Below are 23,732 nucleotides of genomic sequence, written 5' to 3'. Positions count from 1 at the left end.
TAAAAGTCGGTACGCGTTCTTTGGTCTCAGGTTAGTGTGTAGCGGCCTTTAGTCCTTGGGGAAATGTACAGCATAACAGCAAAAGTGACAAAGCAGGGAAAAAGTCAAAGAATAATATAGAGTAGCTGCCATTATAAATATAGAGAAAAGAGAGGACAAAAAAGTTTCAAAACAACATTCACACATAAAATGAAAGACGAAGAAGTACTCATCCATGTCTAAAAATGAGTAGCACCATTTAAATAGTGAGCATAAATCACCATTTTGAGATATTGTTAAAATGATTTTTTACATATTATTATGATTGTTGCACTATAGAATTGCCCCGTTAAAAGTGTGTACAGTATATTGCACATCCTGGGTTCATTGCACAAGATTTCAACATTCTGTATTTTGTGGGGGTCCACCAGGGGCCATGTCTGTGCAGCCTGACACCTGCAGGAAGGAAGGCCCTGCGGTATCTCTCAGTGAGACACTGCTGATAACTCTTAAGGTTATAAATCTGTGAACTTTAGACAATGTTTGCTTCCAGCCGGTCAGGGGGGTGTGATGTAAATGCTGCCCTGATGGTGCAGTTCAGATAAAAGGACTGATGTAAAACGCTGAGTTTCCTTCAGCAGTCAGGGGAAGACTTCACGGACTCGCTTTGCATCATCATATAGAGATAAAGCTGCTTTCTCTCATATATCTGTGTCTTCCTCTCCCCCTCTGTGTCCTCAGTAGTCTGACAGCTTTCTCATGCAGATTTCCTGTTGTGTTCAGATCAGGTTTCCCTCCTGCGGCTGCTGACTCTCCTGCTGTGTATTAGCATGAGATCAGACTGCATTGTGATGCTACACACATTACAAAACACCCATTTCCACCTCTGATTGTTCCTCTGTGGTCAAAGCTGAGACAGATTAACCCCAGCTGAAGGGGGAGAGGGGGGGTGCTTCTGCTTCACTTGGAACTACAGCATTGAAGGAGCCAGATCAACAACACAACAGGAATTACAGTTTCAAACTTGTCAAAGAAATGTATGTTATTGCTCACTCAGCTCAGGATCCACCAGCATGCTGTACACACTCCAGAACATGTACTGACTGGCTCATTGAATGGTTGATTCAATGGTAGAAAATAAGAGAAGGTTATAAGAAAGGAAGAAGACTGAGAGAAAATAGATTTCATTCAATCAGATGAGAGTAGAACAGATTGAAAAAAGTGAAAATAAATCCAAAGATTATTGATAAAAAAGTCCATACCTTTCCCAATGAAATCAAACATGGCTGGGCAATGCTGACAGTGCAGTTTCTGCCCATGAGCTAAAAATCACAATCTGGTCATGATCCGGCCCTTATTAAATGTGGGATGAAAATAAACAGACAGATGATAAAAGCATGTGAGTGTGCCGTGGCCTCTACGCTGAATGTGTTTAACAAACTGTTACTAATGCAGTTTCAAGGGTTTTGTTAAAAAAGAAAGTCCCTAATTGGAAAAAACGTAAAGGTACAATAATGCACATTGATAAGAAAATGACCTACACCTGTAAGAGAGTCTCCAAGAAATGTGTCAACTATTGAACCGTGAAACATTGTGTTTGAGCATCAATGAGTGGCTTGGGCTGACTCATCTATTCAGATTATTTTTAATGCACTTCAAACTGAGTTTAGGAGACTGTAAACCCCAGCGAATGCTTTGTAGACTGTCTACTGTCATAAAGCATTTCTTATTGAAAGTAAAAACATGACTTTACATGCATAATCAACAGCAAGGAATGCAAAAGTAATGCATACAATTTTCTTCAGGTTTCATACAAGTTTCTTCAGGTAGGTCATCCAATGTGCCTTTAAACAACGCCAAATCCCCCGCTCTGTGCACCTTTTGTTTATAACGCGTTACAATAAACACTAAAGGAGCTCTGACCTCAGCTTCATGCTCTCACTGGTTCCCTCCAGCAGAAGCATCAGGCTACAATGTTGGCCTGTTGGCCACCTGTATGATTGTCCGAGCGCTCTTATCTGCTGTCCCTCTGGACCTACTTCGTTGCAATGTTGAGATCGCAGTTATTACTTGGAAGTAACATGTTATCATAGCCAATAGAAAAAATGGCAGGAGCTAGTAAAAAATAAAACCCAATAAACAATAGTTTATTCAAGCTGAGAACCTAAAGGCCCAGACACACCAAGCTGACACCAAAGAACACGTCCCGACGGAACACGACTGTTGCGTTGCCTCACGTCTCCTTGGCCAAAAAGTCGCACTGGAACACACCGCAAAGACTTCAGCCGACAGCCAAGTAGCACGTACGAACTGTGCATGCGTGAGTGGCAATAACTCTCCTTACCAACAGGCAATGGTAGTGTGTATTCGTCGTTCAAAAGAGGCAACCGGAAGACAGACTGCATGATATACAAACAGCAAATAGCCACCCTGCCACACACCACCAATGCTACAGCTCGAGCCAAACAGCACAGGGATGAACTATGGCAATATTTTTAACAGTATTGGTGCAGTGCCTTTTCAGTGGGGAAAGATATAACATGCCTATCCTGCTATGTGTGTGTATTCTTTTAATCACACAGCATTAACTTAAGAAAAATGTGCCTACATAACTGTCAGTTGCAGCCGTAGCATTATTAGGAGGATAATGGGAGAATGAAGCCAACCTCACGTATGAAAGGTTACGGTTACAAAGGTTACGGTGAAAAGAGGGGCAGAAACCGTCTTGCAAATTTACATTTCAATCTCGCACAATGAAGAGCAGTAGACAGTAACAAAGTACATTTACTTAAGTACTGTACTGCTCCACTCCCATTCAGGTAAATTGTGTACTGTGCTACATTTATTTGATAACTTTAGTAACTTTGAAGATTCCGAATACTACAAAAATATAATCAAGAAATAGTTTATCATGTATTATTATAGGTTAAGATAAAATGTTATTGATACCATGGTGAATTTCACAAGCTACCCAGCAGTATATAATGTCATTTAAATCAGCTCCTCCACTTCAGCTCTCTGAAGCAGAAATAAACTATTTAAGCATTGTGGCTTTCCAGATCGCCATGATGTAAAATAAATTATTGCGTCCAGAGGCCTGTACTACGAATCCAGTTCAACATACCCTGGATGTGTTTGAGTTATCTGGCTTAACTAATCCAAAACAAACGCGATCTCGCTAAGCGGTCCTACGACGCTGGTTATCAACTCGGTAACTCAAGCCAGGGTTTCTCTCTCCAGCTGAGTGCACGTTCACATGAAAGAGGCGGGGTTAGCATAATTTGACCAATCACAAACATGGACAAGCGTACTGACAGCGCAGCATCGTAGTTCCTGAATGAGAAGGAAACTATAATATTAGACAAATATGAAGAAGTATTTCTGTATTTCCTTTCTCCTGTAATATGACTTGATAGCTTTAAACTAGGCACACTGAGCTCTGATTGGTCAGCAGGCGGTGCTTTCACTGAGTTGATCTCTTATCCTGGAACCAAACCTTCAAGGACCAAGGATTGCCGTTCAGCATAAGTTACCACGGAGATCTAGCCCAGTAAAAAGAAACCAGCGTCGTAGGACCGGAAACCCAGAGTTTACCCTGAAGTTACCTCGCTAAGCGAAAATCCGGCTTCGTAGTACAGGCCTCAGGTGAGATGAAAATGAAAAATAATAGCCGTCTGTGTGTGCCTAATCGTTTGTTTGCATTCCTCACTTCCGTTTCGCTTCTCATGAACTGATTCGCTAAGCTGAACAGCCAATCAGTGATTTATTTTGCCGACAGCTCCCCGATTCGACATTAGTGATGGGCATTTAGATTCCCTTCAGGGACACAAATCTTTTGATTCAGTTCACTTTAAAGATTCGTTCACTGATTCGTTCACTGATTCGTTCACCGGTTCGCGAACGACTTCTGGTGATTTGCACGTTCGCGAACGATTCGTCTTTGTACTTAATTCGTTCAGTGAGATGTATTACAGCAGGCTAGCACGTTATACTTTCAAACCCATGCACGTACTATGTGGCCTAACTTAAATCCCAAAGCATTAAACTCCATTTGGCCGAGTTCAAAGTGAATAAAAAAATATATCCTTTACATCGGTGACGATTTATTCATATTCTATGTACCCATCTATGTTTACCTTTAGCTAGCGGCTAAGCTAGTGGGACGCGACGGAGCCCAGCTATCCGCCCTCTGAAGCTTTTATGGCGGACAGGTTGAGGAGGATGTCCCGCTCCTGTGTGTGTGTAACGGAGCTCAGATGAGAGGGCTCTGATTACAGTTTTAATCCTCTGTTAAACTGCATGTTTTCTGCTATATTTGATGAGAGATAAAATGATTTTCTGCCACAGGAGTTTGACAGAGAATAACTGAAAGTACACAGTAAAATAACTTCATAGTAGCCTACTTGTGGTAAAAGTCCAACTAGTACTGAGTCCAACAATAAAGTACTTTATTGTATTTGTGGTAGTTGTCTAACTGAGTCCAACTCTGTGTAGATGGAACATGCAGTATTTCGGAGGGGCCCTAACGGGACCCTCCTCTTAAAAAAAAGGGATATAAGATAAAAGAACTGTAGGAAACAGTTCTGAACTGTTTCCGCCAGTTCTTTAAGTTCGTCGTTCGCAAACAGTTTCTCTTTAGCTTTTGGCGGAAGGCGGCGACTCAAACAAACAAATCGTTTTGTGGGAGGAATCAGTTCATCTCGTTCACTTCAAAGATTCGTTCAAAAAGAACGAATCGTTCGCGAACGACCCATCACTATTCGACATGTTGAATCGGGGGCGGAAGGTGTCGGCACGGCCGAAAAGACACGACGGTGCGGGACACACCAATCTGAGTAGGGCGACAGGACGCTCATCGACGGCCAGACATCTATCGACGGCCGAAATCAGCTTGGTGTGTCAGGGCCTTAAGCTTTAAAGGGGACCTATCATGCAAAATGCACTTTGTGATGTCTTTTATATATAAATATGTGTCCCCGGTGCGTCGGGGAACTCACGCAGCGTCAGAAAATAAAACCCTCTTTCTTTTCCGTTACGTTACCACTGTCTTTAATAATTCCGGCCCGGGGCCCGTTTAATACCGGGGCTCGGTACCCATCCCTACATGGGGAGAGGCGCAGCATATTGCTAAGGACTAAATACGATGGAGAGTTCTCATCTCAGCCTTATTACCCAAAGGGGATGAAGAGGAGTAAGTAAATAAAGAGGCCGGCGCTCCAGGGTCTGGTTCTGCTGTGCGTTTTTGTGATGTAACGGTAAAACATTTCAGAATTCCTCCACGGGATGCCATTGTACATCACTCAACCCGCAAAATACACACACTCAGAGCCATATAATAGATATATGGCGCTGCACACACTCAGTACATAGCTAGACCCGCGAATTTGCGGAATTTTAATCGCCGTTTGTAGTAGAGTTAGCAGGGTATTTTTATTTTAACTCTCGTCCCAAATTCGTCCCAAAATTATTTTTTATCCTCCCCGACACTATTTTTTTCGACGGCGGGACGTCCTTAAGCTCGAGCCCTGCCTGACGTGTTTTGGACGTAATCTCGTCTTTGTTTACATTAGCAAGCCTCACTAACACTAAGAGCTAACCTGTACTGAAGAGCACATGTTTAAAAAGCAGGAAATAAAAAAAGGAACTCACCTTGTGATAAACCCGTAAGAGAAAACGCATTTGAGCTCCATACTGTTTCAGAAATGATCTTTCATGTGGTTTAGAACAGGTTGGCGTTTTATCACAGCAGAATTTAACTTTATCTCCGATAGAATTCTGATCAGGCATTAGCTCCGCCTCCTCTTATTTATTTTTTCAAGCTAAGGACCCAATATCCGCGTTTCTCTAACAGAGCTGCACAAGAGGGGTATGAGCAGTATGAGGCATGGCTGCAATGGGTGATCTGTTTGGTATTTTAAGCAAAAAACTTCACAGACATGTTTTGTATAGGTATGGCCCTACGATATATGTTTCAAATATAGCATGATAGGTCCTCTTTAAGCTTTTGTTAAAACGTAAATCACTCATGTCTTGGTACAGATACGGGGATTATCAGCACTTCCGCTCCACTTTAAGGCGTCAATGTTTTGAACTGTAGGAGGAAGATTTAGAAAAATATAACACACAAGGAAGTTTATTGATATAAGAACATAATGTTTTATTCTTTCTTTAGGGGCTAGTCCATTCTGTCTCTAATGCTAGCTTATTATGTGAATGAGGTAGTCACAGGCTGGTAATATAAGGCACTTTAGGAGGGGTGAAAATAAACAGACAGATGATAAAAGCATGTGAGTGTGCCGTGGCCTCTGCTCTGAATGTGTTTAACAAACTGTTACTAATGCAGTTTCAAGGGTTTTGTTAAAAAAGAAAGTCCCTAATTAGATAAAACGTAATGGTACAATAATACACATTGATAAGAAAATAACCTACACATGTAAGAGAGTCTCCAAGACATGTGTCAACTATTGAACCGTGAAACATTGTGTCGGATCAGGCAGGAGAGTTATAAAGGTTTAGATATGAGTAGTAAATGTGTTTTGTTATTGCTTCAAATGGCAATAAGCAATCTCACCTCAACAAAATAGCTTTGTCTCTAGTTTCTTTATATTATATATAATATAATGTATAGTATTACAATCCAGGAAATATTCTGAAACATATTTATACATTTAAAGATTCCATACAAACAAAGCATTATTAAAATGGAGGGAGTAAATGGGAGCTACATTTTCGGTCCCATTATATAATACTGTATACAGTTGTGCTTTGACTAGAGGATGGCCTGTATGTAAACTGGAAACACAGAGAGGCAGAACATCAGGGTGGTTGGCAGGAGACAGACTCCCTTCATTAACATGTGAACAGGACTGGATGGGCGAGGGAGGGTACCATACATGTGTATATGAAGGGGGGGCAGTGAGAGAGAAACAGAGAGGGGGTGCAAGGTGAGAGAGAGGGGGAGGACTGACCAACATCTGAAGAAGAGTCCATGTTTCTCATGAAGAAGAAGTGGGGGCAGCAGCAACAGAGCTTCCTATTTGCTGGTGGTCACATACATTCATCCTTTCCTTCTTACTTTGTGTTTAGGTTGGACAACACCTCCCAAAAGATGAGAGATGTCCCTTCACTCTGGGTATTAGTACTGTACAGCAGTTTAGAAATGCTGAATTGGACTGAGTTCTGCAAACAGAACACCGCTGTCTGGAGGAAACTCAAACACAACCGTTACACGCAATACTAATGTAAAGCTTAGGTACCTGAATTAAAGATGTTGCTATAAAGATAGCTCGGAGAACAATACATTTGGAATTGAATTAGTTTTCCTTTTGTTGAATGCAATCCGAAAGGATACTCTCAGGGTAAACATTGAGATGCACCATTTCACAAGTGGTGGCTCAAAACAGTACGAGACACAATAATGTGTAAGACAACCATTACAATACAAACTACCAGAGACACATTCAAACAGGAGGCTCCATACCAAGACAGACGACCAAAAGGGTTACAACCGCAGACCAGAGTCCAAATATAAAAGACCAATGTGTAAATAAAGGAGCTGTGAGACATTACTGAACAAGTGGTGTACATTTACTCAAGTATACTGTTCTTAAGTACAATTTTGAGGTACTTGTATACTTTATTTCGATGTCATGCTTTGTACTTCTACCCCACTACAATTCAGAGGTAAATATTGTACTTTTACTCCACTCAACTGTTGAATCAGACTTTAGTTCCACCTGGAGTAAATCCACCAGCTACCCTGCAGTCTACAAAGCCATTCAGACTAGCTGCACCTTCACCAGCTTTGAGAACACTTTCATGATCAATCATTATAAAACATATCATATATATTATTCTGAAATGGACCAATCTGCACAACGACTACTTTTACTGTCGCTACTTTCACTATATTTTGATGAGAATACTTTTCTACTTTCACTTGAGTAACGTTTTGAATGCAGGACTGAGAGAGTATTCCTACACTCTGGTACTTCTACTTTTACTCAAGGACACAATATGAGTACTTCTCCACCTCTGAAGGAACACTGTGGGCCTTTCTCATTTCTCTAACTCCCCTCCTCGACTCCTATCCTCGTGTCTTATGCGGCTTTCACACCAGCGCTTTTCAGTTTCTAGCTCCGAGCAGGAGCTTTTCTGGTTCAGCTCCAGTTTCCCTTTTCAGCTCCCGCTCTGTGCACACCGCCCACTGGCGCCCCAGAGCTGCCCTTGCTGCGTCATGACGTCACCATTTACATCGCTGATTTGCCCCCCAACGGCCGCCATTACGGCAGCTCACAACAACAACAACAACTGCGTCGGGTCGATGATCGTGTTGCTTTTAATCACACGAAGCCAGAATAAATTGAATAACGACTTCTCCAACCTTATACTTTGCTCCAGAGTGCCGTGGTTCATTGTTTATTAATGTGTTTCTGCAGCATTTACCGACCGCTGCAGTGCTGCTCTTCCACGGGAGTTTATTCTCCCGTTAGCTCCCGGTTAGCTCACACTGCAGCGGCCGCTCTAAAGTATTCCCTGTCCGACTCACACAAGCAGCTGATGCATATCCCCAGTTCCCCTTAGCCTAAGTGAATGTGTGTCAGTCTGAATTGACACTGTTTGGTATCACAACGCTGTTATGAAAGTGTCTCTGGTATAAAACGGGTGATGTTGGCATAGCAACCGAAGCTAAACTGACTACTTGCATCCGATAGCTGCAATAATACAAAACAACACGTCTGCCTCTCTCCACAATGATCGATAACAGTGAACGGAGGGTCAAAGTAAGGCACAAATAAACAGAATCACACGAAGCCTGGTTAGTGCTGCCTGACTTTATAAAGTGTGTTTATAGGCACTACTGCTTGTAGGCAGGCTGACAGTCGACCCATGTTCAGGGGAGGTGGGTTTAGTTTCCTGCACGCCTCGACGTAAGAGAGACGTAAGCGACGTCACCTCTTAGCTCCAAAGCTCTTGCCTCTGGACCGACAATTTTTTGGAGCTGGAAATGAAGCGGATTCCGGAGCTAAGAGCCGGCGCCGCTCCGGTGTGAACTGGAAAACCCGGCGCTTTTCAGGCTCTAGCTCCGAGCCGGAGCTGAAAAGGCGCTGGTGTGAAAGGGGCATTAGTCCCGCCCACAGGAGATGCGAGCGGAGGAGCCGAGGAGGGGAGCCGAGGAGAGAGGAGAGGAACCGAGGAGCCGAGGTGGGGAAGCAGCAGGCGGTTAGAGAAATGAGAACTCCTCTCCTCTGAGCGGTCATCTTAAAGAGACGTCCATTAATGATGACAGGAGGCAGCAGCCTCTGTCTGATGGACAGATGTGTTCATGACCACTTCTATATTTACTTTGATTCATTCACAGTGCGGTATGATGAGACAATAACAGGCTGCAGATGCGGACACACACACACACACACACACACACACACACACATATATATTTATATTTATATAAATATATACAATTTCAGAATCAAACAAGTATGAGAGCACTCTCATAATAATGTAACACTATCAGAGACATTTTGGATTACTTATTGGAATTATTGGTGGAAAGATTTCCTCACAACATGTAATATTCATTACTAAAGGTACAGCCTTGTCTGGTTTCTTGCTCAAGGGCACCAAGGCAGGGCAGGAGGTGAACTGGGACCTGTCCACACTCCAAATAGGTCTGGTCGGGGACTTGAACCGGTGACCCTACGGCTCACAGTCCAAGCCCCTACTGACTGCCATAGATTTAGTCCCTAATTTTGCTCTCAAAATGGACCAGATTGATGCATTTAACTTCGACATTTAAAAAATCTTCCCCCGGACCCCCCTAGAGAAGGTGAGGTCCATCACCTGCCCACACCCCCTGTTAAATTATCTCACCCACATTGAGGATGCTTCGTACGTCGCCCATGTTTTATTCCATGTGTCAAGTCAGGCAAATTGGGTCAAAATGTTATTGCATCAATAATCTGTTAACATTAAAATCACTAAATATATGCCGTAACTATTTTTGCTCTAGGCAACTCAAGGGCTCAGGTAATGTGATTACTATATGAATAATTGTCCAAAATAACATCAAATGCATAGGGTTTTTCGTTAAGTAACATACTTTCGTCGCCGGCCGGCCGATACATGCCGCGCATTAAGTGGGCCTGTCTGTCAATTAATCCCCGGGCTACTTGTTCTCGCCCCTGCGCACACACACACTCTTTGTTTGTAGATATAACTAAAGCAAATAAAGAGAGTAGGCCTGTTCTACTGAGTGATATATATTATACACACGGCTCTGCTTTCTGCACGGACCTCACAGCTGTTCTCTCTGGAAACAGAGACGCGATGAAAGCAGAATAAAATAATATCCAGGGGATGCATGCAGAGCTGTCATTGGCTGAGATAGCATTTGTTGATTCCACCTGAGCACGAGACAGACGGAAACAGAGAGCGGGAGGGGCGGGGCTTCCGGGCTCCTATGAGAGTGAGCAGAGAGAGCAAAGGTCCCTGTCTGCAGTCGAGCCTCATCTCAGCTGTTCCTCTCATGACCCCGACTGGTTCAGGGAAACTCAACCTTCGGATCGAGGAATCAGCAAACTACTTTTTTTTGTTTTGCAAATGTTTGTAATCTTTGTCTGAGTTCTTCAGCCGGCTGGGCTAGTGTGCGGAGACTTGTCGCCTTGTGGATTTGTTTGTCTCTCTGCAGGGACATGGGATGGACTCAGCTGCTCAGGTAAGGCTGGACACCCCGTGACTGACTGTCTGTCCTCGCGGTCTCAGTGTCTCATAATCATGATGATGTTATGGTGTTTCAGGGTGCTGCTGTGTGCTGCGACCTGTCTGCTCTGTGCTGCTGCTCCACCTGCTGCAGGTATGTCCATTCACCACACACAAGCTAACACACACACTCACTCACTCACTCACTCACTCACTCACTCACTCACTCACTCACTCATCACACACTCCGAAATGGCTGCTAATTTATTTTGAGAAACAATCCGAGTTTTTTTAATTAATTTGAACAGTCCATGCATATCAACATTTAAGAGATTTAAGTCTGTTGTTACGGAAACTCGTGTCTCAGTGCCTCTGAATCAGAGGTGGAAGAACAACTGAAGAATTTAGATGCCTTACTTGAGTACAAGTACCAATACATTACTGTCAAAATACTCTATTACAAGTTAAAGTCCTGCATTCAAGATGTATTAATCTGTTAAAGTGCAACATCTAAGAGTGTAAAAGTAATCGTAAGTATATCATTATATTTATTCATGTTACATTTGTAGATAATGTTGTTGCATTATGTAGTATTTTACTGTTGTAGACAAAAAAAAGTGCTGATTGACTTTTTGTAGAATATTTAAATAATTGGACTCTTTTGTGATGTAAAGAGTTTAGAGATCGATTTGTTAAAAGAAGCTAAATGTAATAAATAAATAAATGCAGTGGAGAAAAAATGATATTATTTCCCTAAATGTAGTGAAGTAGAAGTGTATAGTAGCATATTATGGACATACTCAAGTAAAGTACACGTACCTCAGAATAGTAAACATCTGCTATTAATTGAAAAAAGCTTTCTCTTGCTATTCCACCTTTTACATAAACTAATTCAGATTTTTTTATGGATTACAAATGCTTTAAAATTGTATTAATTTACACACTAAGTAGTTTTGCGATTTAAATGAACAGAAAAACAACCAGGTCTCATAAAAACAGTCAGATATACAGTCTGTTCTTATTGGGGCAAGACCGAAATAAATACTGACGTTCACGAGTCCCCTCCCCTTTTCCACTACAAGACGTGTTTTATCATTTCAGACTGTGAGGGAGACGAGTGTATCAGAGGCCAGACCCCCCCTTCATCTCCCTTGTCTGCATCACCATCTTCTTCTGTGGTGGTCAAATCCCAGCAGCCCCCCCAGGAGTTCCTGGGTCAGTTTACCCAGGTGAGCTCCCCAAACAGCGGGGACCGTAAACACCGCGACGCCAGCGCCGTGCTACCCTTCATCGGCCTCACAGGAAGTAAGTCACACTCAGTAACCACAAACACATCCCCTCCACTTCAGATCGTAAAATAAGAAGCAAATAGTCAGGCTGTTTCAAGACGTGGGGAATGTGGCGGTGGAGCTCATGATGTGAGAGGGCTTTATAAGTACTGTAACGTCTCACATCTTTAAATTCAACATAACATTAGTATGTCACACAGATGCACGGCGATTGGCTAAAATAGAACTGCAGCATACTGTATATACTCATTAGTATATACAAAAATATTATAATATTATTTTAATGCAGCTAATTAAATGGGAAACAACATTCTTGTAAAATTGAAGTCGTCCCTGAGAAAAAGTCTCTATAGGACAGACTGACCGGGGGGGGGGGTTTGATGAGTTTTAGTGTGTTCCTGTTATTTTCAGACGTTGGTTCTGACTCTGTGTGTGTGTCTGCTGATGAGAAGCAGAGGACAGGAATGTGCTGCCAGATGGAGACTGGTTTGTCTCACAGATACTGAGAGGCTGAGGTGTGAGGGCCCTGCAGCGGCCCCCGGCCACTCTGAGGGGTCTCTAGAAAGTAGCACAATGAGTGGAAACCATTTCAAACCCATAGAAATAATGAAATATGAAAAATTCTTTATTTAAGTGCTATCATGTCAAAGAATGTCTTTGGTAGGTCATTTGTTGTAACTCAGCAGTGATGTCATGTAAGTGTTTTGTGTTGTTGCTGTGTGTGCTATGCGGGGAAAGCATATGACACCACTTTTAGATGGTATCCTAGTAAACTAGTAGAATAATATAGAATGCGGAAGCTTCCATTTTAGTTGGATTTAAAATATTTTGTGGGACATGGCAGCAGGGTTACAGTAGTGGGGGTTTGGGGCAGTGTGCTGTGTTTCCTCTAATGCTGCGTTTCCTCTGTGTTTCCTCTAATGCTGCGTTTCCTCTGTGTTTCCTCTGTGTTTCCTCTAATGCTGCGTTTCCTCTGTGTTTCCTCTGTGTTTCCTCTAATGCTGTGTTTCCTCTGTGTTTCCTCTGTGTTTCCTCTAATGCTGCGTTTCCTCTGTGTTTCCTCTGTGTTTCCTCTAATGCTGCGTTTCCTCTGTGTTTCCTCTGTGTTTCCTCTAATGCTGTGTTTCCTCTGTGTTTCCTCTAATGCTGTGTTTCCTCTGTGTTTCCTCTAATGCTGCGTTTCCTCTGTGTTTCCTCTAATGCTGTGTTTCCTCTGTGTTTCCTCTAATGCTGTGTTTCCTCTGTGTTTCCTCTAATGCTGCGTTTCCTCTGTGTTTCCTCTAATGCTGTGTTTCCTCTGTGTTTCCTCTGTGTTTCCTCTAATGCTGTGTTTCCTCTGTGTTTCCTCTAATGCTGTGTTTCCTCTGTGTTTCCTCTGTGTTTCCTCTAATGCGGTGTTTCCTCTAATGCTGTGTTTCCTCTGTGTTTCCTCTGTGTTTCCTCTAATGCGGTGTTTCCTCTAATGCTGTGTTTCCTCTGTGTTTCCTCTAATGCGGTGTTTCCTCTAATGCTGTGTTTCCTCTGTGTTTCCTCTAATGCTGTGTTTCCTCTGTGTTTCCTCTGTGTTTCCTCTAATGCTGTGTTTCCTCTAATGCTGCGTTTCCTCTGTGTTTCCTCTAATGCTGTGTTTCCTCTGTGTTTCCTCTGTGTTTCCTCTAATGCTGTGTTTCCTCTAATGCTGCGTTTCCTCTGTGTTTCCTCTAATGCTGTGTTTCCTCTGTGTTTCCTCTGTGTTTCCTATAATGCTGCGTTTCCTCTGTTTCCTCTGTGTTTCCTCTGTGTTTCCTCTAACGCGGTGTTTCCTCTGTGTTTCCTCTGTGTTTCCTCTAATGCTGTGTTTCCTCTGTGTTTCCTCTAATGCTGTGTTTCCTCTGTGTTTCCTCTGTGTTTCCTCTAATGCTGTGTTTCCTCTGTGTTTCCTCTGTGTTTCCTCGAATAATTAATAATTCCTTATATTTATTATAGCGCTTTTCCAGATGCTCAAAGCGCTTTACATATACACATTACACATATTTTGTATACATGCAATGGTCACTGTGGACAATACCCACAGGAGCAAGTTCAGGTGAAGTGTCTTGGACACACCGGCTTTACAGACGCAGCAGCGGCGGGTTTCACCCCTTGATCTGATGATCATTGCACAGCGCACTGCGCCACACCGTCCATCTTCACGCCTCGAGGTCATCGAGGCGCTTTTACAAGTACACAATGGTATTATACATGTACTGTGGACAATACCCACAGGAGCAACTCCGGGTGAAGTGTCTTGCCCAAGGACACAACGGCCTGACGCAGTGGCGGCAGGAGCGGGTTTCGAGCACTCCCCTTTGATCTGATGATCGGATGCACAGACCACTGCGCCACCCGTCCCACCCGACCCCTCTAACGCTGTGTTTCCTCTAATGCGGTGTTTCCTCTGTGTTTCCTCTAATGCGGTGTTTCCTCTGTGTTTCCTCTAATGCGGTGTTTCCTCTGTGCTTCCTCTAATGCGGTGTTTCCTCTGTGCTTCCTCTAATGCTGTGTTTCCTCTAATGCTGTGTTTCCTCTGTGCTTCCTCTAATGCTGTGTTTCCTCTAATGCTGTGTTTCCTCTAATGCGGTGTTTCCTCTGTGTTTCCTCTAATGCTGTGTTTCCTCTGTGCTTCCTCTAATGCTGTGTTTCCTCTGTGTTTCCTCTAATGCGGTGTTTCCTCTGTGTTTCCTCTAATGCGGTGTTTCCTCTGTGTTTCCTCTAATGCGGTGTTTCCTCTGTGTTTCCTCTAACGCGGTGTTTCCTCTGTGTTTCCTCTGTGTTTCCTCTAATGCGGTGTTTCCTCTGTGTTTCCTCTAACGCGGTGTTTCCTCTATGTTTCCTCTGTGTTTCCTCTAATGCGGTGTTTCCTCTGTGTTTCCTCTGTGTTTCCTCTGTGTTTCCTCTGTTTCCTCTAATGCGGTGTTTCCTCTGTGTTTCCTCTGTTTCCTCTAATGCGGTGTTTCCTCTGTGTTTCCTCTAATGCGGTGTTTCCTCTGTGTTTCCTCTAACGCGGTGTTTCCTCTATGTTTCCTCTGTGTTTCCTCTAATGCGGTGTTTCCTCTGTGTTTCCTCTGTGTTTCCTCTAACGCGGTGTTTCCTCTGTGTTTCCTCTAACGCGGTGTTTCCTCTGTGTTTCCTCTAATGCGGTGTTTCCTCTGCGTTTCCTCTAATGCGGTGTTTCCTCTGCGTTTCCTCTAATGCGGTGTTTCCTCTGTGTTTCCTCTAATGCTGTGTTTCCTCTGTGCTTCCTCTAATGCTGTGTTTCCTCTAATGCTGTGTTTCCTCTGTTTCCTCTAATGCTGTGTTTCCTCTGTTTCCTCTAATGCTGTGTTTCCTCTAATGCTGTGTTTCCTCTGTGTTTCCTCTAATGCTGTGTTTCCTCTAATGCTGTGTTTCCTCTAATGCTGTGTTTCCTCTGTGTTTCCTCTAATGCTGTGTTTCCTCTGTGTTTCCTCTAATGCTGTGTTTCCTCTGTGTTTCCTCTAATGCGGTGTTTCCTCTGTGTTTCCTCTGTTTCCTCTAATGCGGTGTTTCCTCTGTGTTTCCTCTGTGTTTCCTCTAATGCGGTGTTTCCTCTGTGTTTCCTCTGTGTTTCCTCTAACGCGGTGTTTCCTCTGTGTTTCCTCTAATGCTGTGTTTCCTCTAATGCTGTGTTTCCTCTAATGCTGTGTTTCCTCTAACGCTGTGTTTCCTCTCAGGCGCTGAGCAGAGCCGCAGCTGCTGTAAAAACGGAGGGACCTGCATCCTGGGCAGCTTCTGCGCCTGCCCCCCCTTCTTCACCGGGAGGAGCTGCGAGTACGACCAGCGCATCAGGTAAACCCCTCACTCTCACCCATCACTCCCTCTCACTCTCACCCATCACTCACTCTCACCCATCACTCCCTCTCACCCATCACTCACTCTCACCCATCACTCACTCTCACCCATCACTCCCTCTCACCCATCACTCCCTCTCACCCATCACTCCCTCTCACCCATCACTCCCTCTCACCCATCACTCTCCCCTCTCACCCTCACTCACTCTCACCCATCACTCACTCTCACCATCACTCCCTCCTCACTCTCACCCATCACTCACTCTCACCCATCACTCACTCTCACCCCATCACTCCCTCTCACCCATCACTCCCTCTCACCCATCACCCCCTCTCACCCATCACTCCCTCTCACCCATCACTCCCTCTCACTCTCACCCATCACTCACTCTCACCCATCACTCACTCTCACCCATCACTCCCTCTCACTCTCACCCATCACTCACTCTCACCCATCACTCCCTCTCACCCATCACTCACTCTCACCCATCACTCCCTCTCACTCTCACCCATCACTCACTCTCACCCATCACTCACTCTCACCCATCACTCCCTCTCACTCTCACCCATCACTCACTCTCACCCATCACTCACTCTCACCCATCACTCACTCTCACCCATCACTCCCTCTCACTCTCACCCATCACTCACTCTCACCCATCAGTCACTCTCACCCCATCACTCACTCTCACCCATCACTCACTCTCACCCATCACTCCCTCTCACCCATCACTCACTCTCACCCATCACTCACTCTCACCCATCACTCACTCTCACCCATCACTCACTCTCACCCATCACTCACTCTCACCCATCACTCACTCTCACCCATCACTCACTCTCACCCATCAGTCACTCTCACCCATCAGTCACTCTCACCCATCACTCACTCTCACCCATCACTCACTCTCACCCATCACTCACTCTCACCCATCACTCCCTCTCACCCATCACTCCCTCTCACCCATCACTCCCTCTCACCCATCACTCACTCTCACCCATCACTCACTCTCACACATCACTCCCTCTCACTCTCACCCATCACTCCCTCTCACCCATCACTCCCTCTCACCCATCACTCCCTCTCACCCATCACTCTCTCTCATCCATCACTCCCTCTCACCCATCACTCCCTCTCACCCATCACTCACTCTCACCCATCACTCACTCTCACACATCACTCCCTCTCACTCTCACCCATCACTCCCTCTCACCCCTCTCACCCATCACTCCCTCTCACCCATCACTCCCTCTCACCCATCACTCACTCTCACCCATCACTCACTCTCACCCATCACTCACTCTCACCCATCACTCACTCTCACCCATCACTCCCTCTCACTCTCACCCATCAGTCCCTCTCACTCTCACCCATCACTCACTCTCACCCATCACTCACTCTCACCCATCACTCCCTCTCACTCTCACCCATCACTCACTCTCACCCATCACTCCCTCTCACTCTCACCCATCACTCACTCTCACCCCCTCACAGAGATGTTGTTCTAAATGTTCTGTGTGCCTGCAGGAGCTGCGGGGCCATCCCTCACGGGGAGTGGGTTCAGAAGGGCTGCTCGTACTGTCGCTGTGGTTACGGCGCTCTGCACTGCTTCCCCCACGTCTTCCACAAAGACTGCGGTAAGTTACACCCCCACACCATGAGTTTTTAGGATGTCCCACAGCAAAGACAAACACTTGGGGCAGAATCAGAAACCGGTCTATTGCCAAGTAGGTAAACACACAGGGGAATTCCCTTGGTGTATATGGTGCAACATAAATAGTTAAGAGATAAATTGTAAGAAATATTTAAAAATAGTTTTTATAGTGTTAACATATAAAGAAATATTTTCATGACATAAAGATATACCCAAAAACTACATACAGTATAATATGACAAACTACCCTTAGAATCAAATGAAATGTATACAGTATTGGTAAGAGAAAGCCATGCAGGTTTTAAGAGGCAGCTTTGTGAACATCGGGCAACATGTGGAGGGTTGTGTGGGACTCAGTATTCAAATGAAGAAGATACATATAGTGTGGGAGTTCCCCTGCTCTGCAGTGTATCAGGTGAACGGCCTGATGGGTGTGGACCACACCCGCAGGCAGGCTGCTCCAGAACGGTCCTTCACACATTTGATCTAAGACAGAAAATGCCCCAGGTGTTCAGAGGAAACTCCCACTGAGTGTGAACGCATCTTAACAGCCCTGACTACTCATTTACATGTCAAAGCTTTATTCAACATGCAGAACTCTCAGCATGTTGGCACCTCCCATAAAGGAGAGGAACTAAGCCCCTAAAAGAGTAGGTACCCCTACCCAAGGAAGAACAACACGTGTGTTCATCTCTTCAGTAGTGTAGTTAATCAAATGGATTGGTGGTAAAAACAACGTTTTCTTTGGTTGATGTTTGGAACCTTAATATAACGGAAATGTAGTCTCCTGTAAAGTCAACATGTATCTCTGATCAGTGTGACCTTCTGCATATTTATTAATCATACGCTTATTAACATTTTGCAATGTGTTGTAATAAATCACATGTCATATTTGTAAATGGGAAAATACAACAAATATCATATGATCAATCAGTAAGGATCCAGATTCTTTCTACGAGTGAGTTTTAGTACGGGAGTTCACACGCCTCATATTCATCTGTACTGCTCTATATTTCTCTTGTTTTCACTCGTGCATGTCACAGTGCTTCTCACGGTGCGCCTTCCAGTCAAATGTATCCCAGGAACTAAAGAATGCCAAATGAACCTGGCCATAAATCATACAAGAAACCAAAACACTGCTCCCTGTTGGGAAAGTGTTACTGCAGCAAAATGAACAGAAGCAGACTCACACCAGACTCACACAGAGTGAAGCAGACTCACACGGAGTGAAGCAGACTCACACGGAGTGAAGCAGACTCACACGGAGTGAAGCAGACTCACACGGAGTGAAGCAGACTCACACGGAGTGAAGCAGACTCACACGGAGTGAAGCAGACTCACACCAGACTCACACGGAGTGAAGCGGACTCACACGGAGTGAAGCGGACTCACACGGAGTGAAGCGGACTCACACGGAGTGAAGCGGACTCACACGGAGTGAAGCGGACTCACACGGAGTGAAGCAGACTCACATCAGAAAGTTCAAATGGTGATAATAACGAGTGTTTTTCTTTCTCCTCCCAGATGACTCTCAGGAGGTGCAGTGGTATCGCTCTTCGTCCTGCAGGGGCCTTGCACCCCCGCTCTCCCTGCTGCTCCCCCCCCTCCTGCTCCTCTCATGGACTCTTTAGTGGAAGCTGAATCACTGAAATGGACTATGCAGTATTTCTCAAACTGCCTCCTGCTTCAGAACTAACTCAGTTTACAACCCCAGGGTGTTATAAGCTCAGACCAGATGTATTGGACTTTGTCCAAGCGCTGCTGTGGGGGAGGAGGAGGAGGAGGAGGACACACTTTGAAGGCTGGGAAGTTGTTTCTTCAGTGACATTCTTCGGCAAAGTGAAACGGATGTGAGGATGTGCAGTTGTGTTGGGGGTCCGGACATACAGGAAGCCCCCACCCCTCTGGTGACTGCAGGTTGAAGGGAACCACTGAACCAACGTGGACGCTTTACACACCTCAACATTCACAGATGAGTCAATCAGACCCTTGTATATGAACTCATTCCACTGCTGCTGCTCTCGTCTCAAATGCCTTAACGGGTGTACACTTTTCTTAAAATGGATAAATCTACTGCAGATTCATATATTTTCAGAATTGAAAAATAAATCCAATGTTTAAAACAGGTATTAACGCTAAGTCTCTAAAAGCCTCTAAGGCATTTGCAGTGTCTGAAGAACAGTGTTTATCGGAGGCCAGCTGTACATAAGATTTTTGTAATTCTACGTTCTGTAGTTTTATGTATAAAGGCAACGTTTGTTTCTTCTGTCCATGTGCCAAACTGTGAGCTGGGGACATATTGTTATTTGCATAAAACATGTGAAGTAAACTTTTAGTTGCAACCGTTTTGTCTGTCTCTAGAAAATCTCATATCAACACGATTAAAACAAATGTGACACTGTGAGTAAACTTGCACCTAAACATTACTCTTTCATAAAAGTAAGTAAATATGAAACTAATAATTTCAAACATAACCTCTCTTTCCTTAAATGTATGTCCTGTTATTTCAGTGGGATGGCCTGTGTCTTATCTCATGTACTGATGAGGCTTGTGGTGACTATCAGCTGCTCTTATCTCAGACTAACATTGCTCTGCAGTCTGTCAGCAGTCTGACTACAAGCAATCACGAGAACCCTTAAGGGTCAGTACTAACTTCTCACATCTCTCTCTGATAAGTCTGAGACGTAGTGTGATGATTTAAAGGAAGGGAAAACAAAGATCTTCTCTTATGTGTTCTTCTTTTGGGGTTTTCTCTTGTTATTTAAATAAACCCGTGGGAGAAGTTAAGTGGGGAGGGTCTTTTACTGCCAGCATCTCACATGTATCTGAAACATGGCAAAACTGGCACTGGTTTGTAAGTGGTCTAAATCCAAATGGTCTAGAATCTCTGGTTTAATCTTGATCTGTTGTTCTTAATAACTAGATCTATATGCTTTAACAAAGTGAAAGTTGTGTGTCTGGGTGTTACAGCTTGGCTGCTTTCAATCCTTCACCACCAACAAGAAACCGCTGTTACTCGCCTCTACGTGGTCAAAACTTCAAAAGTTTGATGAGAAGACATCTATCGGCCAATTTTCAATCATAACACATTATTGTTGCTCGACTTTGCTTACAGCTCTCAGCAGGTTAATCAGATCACCTTCATATTTAGTCTGTTTTAATGTCAAGACCTTCACCTTACCAGACGCTGAGGCTTGTGTGGTTTCCCGGAACGCCGTATATCGCCTTACAACAGGAAGTACTTGTTTCAGGGTTAGGATCGGTTAGGATCCGTATAGTGGTCAAAATGTGAAAAGCTGCATCCAGTTATAATAAGCATGTCTGCTTATTAATCTGTCAACCCACCAAGAACATACAATATGCAATGCAGCCAACCAATACTGTAATGTAAAGCGTCTTTCAGCACTCGGAAATGCTAAATGAAATCCTCCAATTTAAATGCTCAAATTTAGCGATATAAATGATTTTTTAAAGTACATTTCCATATTAATGAGCATGATCACATATATAACATAACATATTTGTAATGACCTTAAGTTTATTTTTTCTATACTATCCCACCATGTATCTATTTACCTTAATCGAAATATTATGTTATTCTCAAAAGCTTTTTTAGTCTGATGCTTCAATTAATTTTATACAGAGTGTTCAGCAAAAGGATACCCACAAAATGTTGTTTCATTTAAATATTGGATTGTTCTCTTTAGTAAAATCCCATTTTCTATAAAATGCTGGTCTTAACTTTACTTGAAGATGAAGTCCATGCGCCTTCTGTCCTCCTTATCTTGTAGTTTCAAAAGTATAGCTTGTTGTTTGAGTCTACCGTCTCTGCATAGAATAACAGTAGCAACAAGAACCTGTGGCTCACGTACGCCCCCTTCAGTGTGGCAGAGTACTGTCTGCCTCACCTTGTGTCTTTTTACTGTGCTTTTATGTCACATCTGCAAGACTAAATATGTCACACAGTGACACACATAGCAGTGTTTCCCCTACCATTGTCTTGGAGGGGCGCTGCGCCCCGCCAACGGAGCCCCCCCTGAAATTCAAGATGTTTAAACAATTTTTTTTTAAATAATTTCTTCTTCTTTTTTTCCCACCAAATTGCAACTAATCTATATCCACTGTTGCTTTTCACATTGAACATGTGCTCTTTTATTAAATAATAGCAGTAAACCTAGATTACACTGCATAGCCTACATACATAACATAAATTAGCTAGACTATGGAAAGTCAGGGCACATAGTAAAGTCTCTGTAAACATGATATTGAGTGATAGCCAAATACATGCGCTCAACCTAGTTTCCGAGGGATTGCGCAATCCCGGGCTCGGCTCGTCTCTGCCTCAGCTCGCATCTCTCACCGTAATGGGGCGGGGAACCTTTTTCCTATCAAGGGCCATTTCAATGTTTTCAACATCCTCCGAGGGCCGTACAAATGATTGACCTCTGCTTAAAAATACTAAAATCACAGCCCATTCATTTCGCCTTTCTTTCATGCTGTGCAAATTAAAAGCAAACTCTTAATCTTAGTCTCAGGCATGCATGCATGCATGCACGCAAGGGCGCCGGAAGCAGGGGGGACATTGGGGTCCGTGTACGTTTTGTCAGTTTGATTTCTCGTTTAAACCAAAAGCCAAAAAACGAAAATACCAGCCTTTTTCTGTTTTTTATTTAAACGGAAAACCAAAGCCTTTTTTCTGTTTTTCGTCGTTTGAATCAAAAGACGGATAACGAGAAAACCTAATTAAAAAAATGTCCGTGTACGTTTTGTTAGTTAAAATACCAGCCTTTTTTAGTTTTAAATCAAAAAAAGAAAACGGGAAATCAAAGCCGTTTTCCCGTTGTTGTTGTTGTTGTTGTCTGAATAAAAAAACGGATAACAAGAAGACCTAATTAAAAAAAACGGTCCGGTTTTGGTTTTCGATAACAACTTCATTCAATTTTCCGTTTTGTGTTGAAGAATGAAGAAAAGCAGTCCAGTGGACCGGAAGTTAAAGAACATATTTCAAAATAAAAGACACGAGGATATAATGGCAATGCTGTAAAAGACCCAGAAGTCTGACGACCCTTGGCCCTCCTGCTTCCGACTCCCATGCTGACGATGATACGTTTATTTCTGCATTCACATGCAGATATGCGTTTATAGAGATTATTAAGTATGCAAGCTCTGTGCATAACTTTATTTCCCTGACGGTTTGTACGAATTCCGGTTTGTTCTGTGTCGACAAATCCAGTGTCCAGCTTGTCGCTGTGTGACAACCATTGAACAACGTCATGTTTGTTGCATACCTGCAAGATTTACCTGTGTCAAATCATGTCAGCGATGTGAACAGAACTGTGGCCCTACTTTCACCTGCACCCAGCAGCAAGCGGGAGAACGATATCTCATACAGTCGACTCCTAAAACAGTTCACTCAGTAATGGAACAGTTGTTAAGCATTCTTTTGTCCAAGTAGTCTCTACATTATGAATTTGATGTTTGTCTAAACTGCTAAGAAGCTGACCGCTGAGTTAGAACAGAAAGACATGCAGGCCAAAATCACTAGACGCTCAAAAGAGTGTGTGTAAGGCTTACATGAACTGAATTGAAACTGTCCATTACAGATGCTACAGAGCTGCTAGAAAGACAGTGGAACCCGGTGCAATTCTGCGTCTGGATGTGGAGCACTTTTTCTAAATGTTTAGACAAATTGCTCGTGTTACCGCCCTTACATGCTAAACTCTTATTGCACTATTGGTAACGAGCATTGAGACGGGTAAAGTTTAACCACACCTCGGAGCGCGTTCTCTCCGCCATCTCCTCCGTGTGTGTGTTTAGTTAATTTATTTATAGAGTCGTGGACGGTCCCCATCGATGAACTGTCACAAAAACAGTAAATGGAGCAGCTTTAGCCGACATGGCTAATATCCAGCGTTTGTCCCCGGCCAGATGGAAATAGACACCCTTAAAATTACAATATATCAACAGCATTAGTTATAAGAAAATATATAAAATAAAATAAAAAGGAGGAAAGACAAGTAAAAGAGAACAATAAACAACACACGTTACTACATACAGTACATGTCACATATAGCACATCACAATCACATCACAGAAACGAGGGGCAACATCCATGATCATAACATCTAACACAACATGTAACACTCACGCCATACTCGACACAGACTAGTGTGTGCCGGTGTAGTTCTCAGTGAACCATGTTTTTAAGTGAGCTGTGAAGGTGGGATGTGTGTGTCTGTCTTTGATTTGAGTGGGTAGAGAGTTCCAGTTTTGTATTGCTG

The 23,732-nt window shown here is 43.6% G+C and overlaps 1 protein-coding gene across 1 annotated transcript; it reads left to right on the top strand.

The window, feature by feature from the left end:
* Nucleotides 1–10,407: 10,407 nt before the first annotated feature.
* Nucleotides 10,408–19,793, top strand: tdgf1 (teratocarcinoma-derived growth factor 1). The gene is made up of 6 exons (XM_034096192.2): nt 10,408–10,696; nt 10,779–10,834; nt 11,782–11,985; nt 15,680–15,794; nt 17,325–17,434; nt 18,976–19,793. The coding sequence occupies exons 1-6, from the start codon at nt 10,674–10,676 to the stop codon at nt 19,080–19,082; spliced, it is 615 nt and encodes a 204-aa protein (XP_033952083.1). The 5' UTR covers nt 10,408–10,673; the 3' UTR covers nt 19,083–19,793.
* Nucleotides 19,794–23,732: the final 3,939 nt, after the last annotated feature.

Source organism: Pseudochaenichthys georgianus, chromosome 12 (assembly GCF_902827115.2).
Source record: "Pseudochaenichthys georgianus chromosome 12, fPseGeo1.2, whole genome shotgun sequence".
Lineage (NCBI taxonomy): Eukaryota > Metazoa > Chordata > Actinopteri > Perciformes > Channichthyidae > Pseudochaenichthys > Pseudochaenichthys georgianus.
Note: the sequence above shows the minus strand (reverse complement) of the source record. Positions and strands in the feature narration are given on the sequence as shown.